Source organism: Phocoena phocoena, chromosome 18, assembly GCF_963924675.1.
Source record: "Phocoena phocoena chromosome 18, mPhoPho1.1, whole genome shotgun sequence".
Taxonomy (NCBI): domain Eukaryota; kingdom Metazoa; phylum Chordata; class Mammalia; order Artiodactyla; family Phocoenidae; genus Phocoena; species Phocoena phocoena.
The window spans coordinates 79242033-79247784 of record NC_089236.1 but is presented as its reverse complement, the minus strand read 5'-3'; the positions used below and the strand labels follow the sequence as shown (position 1 = coordinate 79247784).

At 59.2% G+C, this 5752-nt stretch overlaps 1 protein-coding gene across 2 annotated transcripts; it reads right to left on the bottom strand.

Annotated features, from left to right (window-relative positions):
* Positions 1-1714: 1714 nt before the first annotated feature.
* SOX1 (SRY-box transcription factor 1) lies at positions 1715-2884 on the bottom strand. 2 transcript variants are annotated; one of them, XM_065896126.1, is made up of 2 exons: positions 2093-2743; positions 1715-2014 (listed from the first exon to the last, which is right to left on the bottom strand). In XM_065896126.1, the coding sequence occupies exons 1-2, from the start codon at positions 2729-2731 to the stop codon at positions 1715-1717; spliced, it is 939 nt and encodes a 312-aa protein (XP_065752198.1). In that variant the 5' UTR covers positions 2732-2743. The 2 variants fall into 2 exon arrangements, with proteins under 2 accessions (XP_065752198.1, XP_065752197.1); XM_065896125.1 differs by having other exon boundaries at positions 1715-2884.
* Between the last annotated feature and the right edge of the window lie 2868 nt (positions 2885-5752).

Below are 5752 nucleotides of genomic sequence, written 5' to 3'. Positions count from 1 at the left end.
CAACATATTTCCATCTGGCCTAAAAGTTTGTTCTTTTCAAAAATATTTCATCTTTATGCTGTGACTAATGTCAAAACGTATTTGCTACAGTATAACTTTTAAATGCAATATTTAATGCTGTCAGACTACTTGAAGACAAAGTTTTACAGAAAACTTTAAAATCCAGAAAAAAACTGCAAGGTACCAGTAAACACCTAGAAAAAATATAATTAAAAAATTTAAAGCGTCAAACAACCTCAGATCTCATTAGGAATAATAAACACCGCATTTTGCGTTCACATCGGTTAACAACTTGCACCCCAGTGTCACGGCGGGGCATGTGGGGCGGTCGGTTCTGTGTGTGTGAAAATCCAACAAAATTATTTTGTCCCTTTCCAAGGAGACATATACCAGAGGGAGGGGCTGAGGACAGACGGAGGGGCCTCGGTTGCAGTACATTTTGGTTTAGAGAGTGCGTTTCTCCTTGAGCCAAATTCAGAAAATTTCACTCGCAATCTTGTTAACTGCCCGGGAGTCGGGGGCCCCCGCGCCCCCGCCGTGGTCTCTGTCATCCATCCTTGGCCTGGTCCCGCCACTGGGGTCTTCTCTCCTCCCTCCTCCGCCCCAAACTGCACTCGGGTCCCGGGCCAGCTGCAAGAGGCAAAGCCCGAAACCAGGGATCGAAAAGCCCGCCGGCGGCGGCCGGCAGCTAAGAACTACACACCCAACGGCCGGACTACAAAACTATAAGTTTTTTTTTGGGGGGGGGGGCAATTATTTCTCGTTCCGTAATAACACTGTAAACGCTACAAAATAATCTACGGATTTTAACTTCCCTCCGTTCCTCTGAATGCAGCTCCATGAAAACCGTACCCTCTCCCCTGGTGTTCCCTCCGTTTTAGTTCATGCTGATAATTTTTCTTTCTCCTTAGTCAGATTTACTGATTGTGTTTTGAGCTTATAAAACATGAATCTAAATTTAGCACGTTTCAAGTTTAGGGGGAAAAACCGGACTTTTCTCTCTCAAATTTATTGACTCAAAGCTCGATGCACTTTTAGGGTGGAGGTTCCTTTACCGTTTTGAGCAGAAAGGCTTTTCGGGAAACTATGTACATAATCTGAATCCTCCTCCCCACACCGCAACGCCTCCAATAAAAACTTCACAACGCGTTTACAGGAAATAATACAAAACAAAAACCCGGAAATGCTCAGATACAGAAAGTTTTACAAAACCCAGAACAACGCTGCCGTCTGAGAGGGGTGCGGGTGGGGATCTCTTGGTATAAATTAACCAACCAACCCCCCAAGGCGGTAACGACCACCAAAAGCGTGTGCTTGGCTCCGGCTCGCTACACCGATAACAAATGAGAACAGCTCCCCGCGTCGCCGGCACCCGACGCCGTCAGGAGGCGATGCGGCCGGAGGGCGGGCGCGCGGCCGGGATAGAAAAAAGCTGGCGTCGCCTCTCGCTTGGTTTAGTCTCTGTGTCCCCTCGAGCAAAGAAAACGCTTTCTGCCTCCGCGGGTGATAAATACTGTACAAAAAGTCTCAAGAAAACACCGAAGTTCAGTCTCAAACGCACAACGGTCCCGCCTAGCGGTCCCCAGGAGCTCCCGGTTAGGGGGGCCGGGTGTCACCTGGTGCTCGGCGCCAGTGTTTGCCTGTTTACGAGAACGTGGAAACGTCTGTACAAAAGCCAGGCGGCGCGTCGCCGGCCGCAGGGCCCCCCGCGTCCCTAGATGTGTGTCAGGGGCACCGTGCCGTTGACGCCCGCGCCCGCGCCCTGGTAGTGCTGCGGCAGCGAGTGCAGCCGGCTCTGCGCCGCGGCCGCGGCGGCCGCCGCCGCCGGGTCGCCGCCCTCGCCGGCCGGCAAGTACATGCTGATCATCTCGCGCAGGTCCCCGGGGCACGGCGCCCGCGAGTGCGCCGGGGCCGGCGGGCTGCCGCTCGGCTCCGACTTGACGAGCGAGCCGAGCGCGCCCAGGGCGCCCGACGACGCGGCCGCCGCCGCCGCCGCCGCCGCCACGGCCGAGTTCTGGTGCGCGCCGCCCGCGGCGGCGGCGGCGGCGGCGGCGGCGCCGTAGGGGAGGCCGCCGTAGCCCGAGGGCGAGGCGCTCATGTAGCCCTGCGAGTTGGAGATGGGGCTGTACTGCAGCGCGCCCATGTCGTAGCGGTGCATGGGCTGCGGGTTGTGCGGGTGCGCGTGCGGGTGGTGCGGGTGCGGGTGCGCCGGGTGCGCGTGCGGGTGCGCGCCGCCCGCGCCCGGATGTTGCCCGTAGGCCAGCTGCGCCTCCTGCATCATGGCCGCGGCGGCCGCCGCCGCCGCCACCGAGCCGGGGTAGGCGCCGTTGGCCCAGCCGTTGACGTGCGCGTAGCCGCCAGCCGCCGCGCCGCCCGGGCTCTCGAGGCGCTGGCCCACGGCCGCCGCGCCCACACCCACGCCCACGCCCATGGCCACGGCCGTGCCGCCTCCGCCCGCGCCTGCCGCCAGCAGCCCGCCGGCCAGCGAGTACTTGTCCTTCTTGAGCAGCGTCTTGGTCTTGCGGCGCGGCCGGTACTTGTAGTCCGGATGCTCCTTCATGTGCAGCGCGCGCAGCCGCTTGGCCTCGTCGATGAAAGGCCGCTTCTCGGCTTCGGACATGACCTTCCACTCGGCGCCCAGGCGCTTGCTGATCTCCGAGTTGTGCATCTTGGGGTTCTCCTGGGCCATCTTGCGCCGCTGTCCGCGGGACCACACCATGAAGGCGTTCATGGGCCGCTTCACCCGGTCCTGGTTGGCCTTGGCTCCCGCGCCGCCGCCGCCGCCGCCGCCGCCCCCGCCCGCCCCGGCCGGGCCCGACAGGTTCGTGGGGGCCTGGGCACCGCCGGGCGAGTGCAGGTCGGTCTCCATCATCATGCTGTACATCGGGGCGGCTCGCGGGTTCACCGGCACCGCGAGGAGGGGGCCTGGAGCATAGACGGCCAGGGGGCGGGGGGGACGGAGAGGGGCTCAGACGGAACGAGCCGTGGGTCGCGGGGAGAGGTCCTGGCAGAGAGAAGAATGGGGAGAGGTGGAGGCGACAGCAACAAAAAAGAGGCAAAAACAAACGCACTTAGCGCCGGTCCGGCTCACAGGTGGAAAGTTTCTCTGCAGCACAAACCACTTGCCAAAGAGGCCGAGGGCCGGGATCGCCGTCGCCGCCGCAGCCGAGTCGCCCTCGGCGGAGCGGTGCAAACAGGTTCAGTCGCGGCCAAGTTGCAGCTCCACTTTCTGGGACGCGAGCGGTGCGCGGGGCCCGGCCCGGGGCTCGCCGCCGCCGCCGCCGCCGCCTCCTCGCCCGCCCGCCGCCGGAGCCTCCTTCCTCCTGCGCTCGGTCCTCCAACTCCGGGGCTGCAACTTCTAGCAGCGCGGCGCGCCGCGTGCGCTAGGCATGTGCCGGTCCCAGGTGCCCGTGGGGAGCGAGGCGCCGAGGGGGGAGCGGGGGGCGGGGGCGGGGGGGCGCTCACGGTGCCGCCGGGGAGGGGGGCCGGGGGCAGCGGAGGGAGGGCAGGCGCGCAGAGAGGGCCAGAAAGCAGGGCGGCCGAGCCCGGGATGGGCTGCCCGCTGCCTGCCCGGGGCCGTGCGCTAGGAGCGGAGGCGCACGCGGGGCCGGCGGCGCGCGGGGCCCAGCAGCCATACGCCCGGCCCGGGCTGCCATTAAATGAGCGCGCCGCGGCCAATGGGAGCCGGCGGCGGCGGTGATTTGCATGGCGCGCTGGCGAGTGACGTGGGGAGGGAGTAGAGGCGCCGGGCGCGGGCGGCGGAGCGGGGAGGAGGGGGAGGAAGGAGGGGGAGCGGGGGCAGGAAGGAGGGGGGGAGGAGGCCCGGGAGGGGGGTCACAGCCACGCTGCTTCCTGAGCGCGCGCGGCGGCGGCGAACCCCGAGCTCACCCTCCTTGCCTCTCCCCGCCCGCGCGCTCCGAACGATTAACGATTGGGTTTAAAAGCGAAGACGAAGAAAGAATCCTGCGGGGCGGGGGGGGGGGGGGGGGGGTGGTGGTGGTGGTGGTGGCGGGGGAATGCAGCCCGGAGCCTTGTTTAAAAGAGCGCAAAGGAGACCCGGCTCCTCCTCTGCTCCCCTGCCAGCCAACTCTGCGCCTGCTGGGAAGGGGAAAGTTGGAGGCCGAGGCGGCATCCTCGCCCTCATCTCGGCCCGAGGGCCGGAAAGCAAGGGCGCGCCCTTGGGAGCAGGGGAGACCGTCCTAGGTACACAACTGGAAATCCCCCCTCTCCCCGCACCCCGCGGGCTCTCCGGCGAGGCCTGGGCAGCTCAGCCCCCCGCCCTCCCACGGATGCACGCTTCACCGCCGCTGTGCTGAAGTTCTCCAGTGCCCCCTCTCGTAGGCCAGGCCTCCGCGGTCCAGGCCACGATAATCCCGTAACGGGGAAGCATTTGTGTCGGGCTTGGCTCCACAGCTGCTTTTAGCCTTAGCCCTGAACTCTTACTGCTTTTAATGAGCCTAGGGATTGTAATCACGTGCTCTTCTCAATTTGGCTTCTTCCTCCTAGAAAGGAATTTCTGGGAAGGTTGAAAACAACAAGATCCATCTGGAATCTACTCAATGACAGTTGAAAAAGTTTGTTGAAATCGCAAAAGAATGATCTAGCCCACGCTCTCTTGGAGCGAATCTTCCACAAGCCGTTTGCCTAAGAACTGCGAAAACTCCGTGAACGGAGTGGGGCCCACCTGAACCCGAATCGCAAAAGTGAGGCCTCGGGACCGAGCGACAGATGCCGTTTCCCTGCATTATGCAAACGAGAGGCCTGTTTCCTGGAACGATTAAGGCATAGACCTGCGGTTATAATTCTTAAACCTTGAAGGGTTCTCAATACCGGGAAGTACAAGAGATTTCCAAGCCCATTCTCAAACACCATTGCTCACGCTGCCGGTACAATCCCAATGGTATGAAGGTGGCCCAAAGACTTGCAGAAAATCCATGACAGTCCAAGCATCCCTCCAGAGTCCTCATGGAGTAACGGGGGCGTCTCTGTGCGCCACAGAGGGAGGTGTTTAGGAGATTCCTGGTGGGTAAAGTGGAGCCTAACCAAAGCGGCCCGACTGACCATACTGTAATAGAAATAAATATATAATGATGATGATTACAAGACGAGTAATAATGATGTTTAAGTATGTTGGGCAGTGAATACATGACGCCTCTTCCCTTCCCCCGCCCCCCGTTAAAAAAATGCTGCCGTTGTGAATTTCCTGACCCTATTGCTTGTCCAAGGTACAGGAATAATGCTTTCTTTCGTCTCAATTACTATGATTATTACTGTAGGCTTTTTTTCGTTTTAATTGCAGGGTTGCTACAGTATATGCAGTGCAAGAGCAAATTGGTCTGTGCAGACGAAACTGCTTTCATTTCAGGCCATTCAGCATTTAATAGTGAACTCATCAAATAATATATAATTAGATTAGAAAGGAAACGTCATTTCATATTTATTTTTCACTAAATATCTAGGTTATAAACTTGGTTTTCAACTGCCTTCTTATTTCACCAGTCGAGTTTGTTAAGCCTTTCGATTTGTTTCACGCACTACCTCCAAATGTCAGTTACATTGTAAATGAACAAAACAAGAACAAGAATACTGTTTACGGATGCTACAGATCTGTTTCTCCTTTGATAATTTAGGAGGCAATGGGTGTGCCGTGTGATCCAGCGTGTTATGGAAAGTCAGCAAGACCGAAATAAAGGAAATGGTTTACAAATTATAAACTATATTATACACTTAGCCATTGAAAGATTTCATTCCT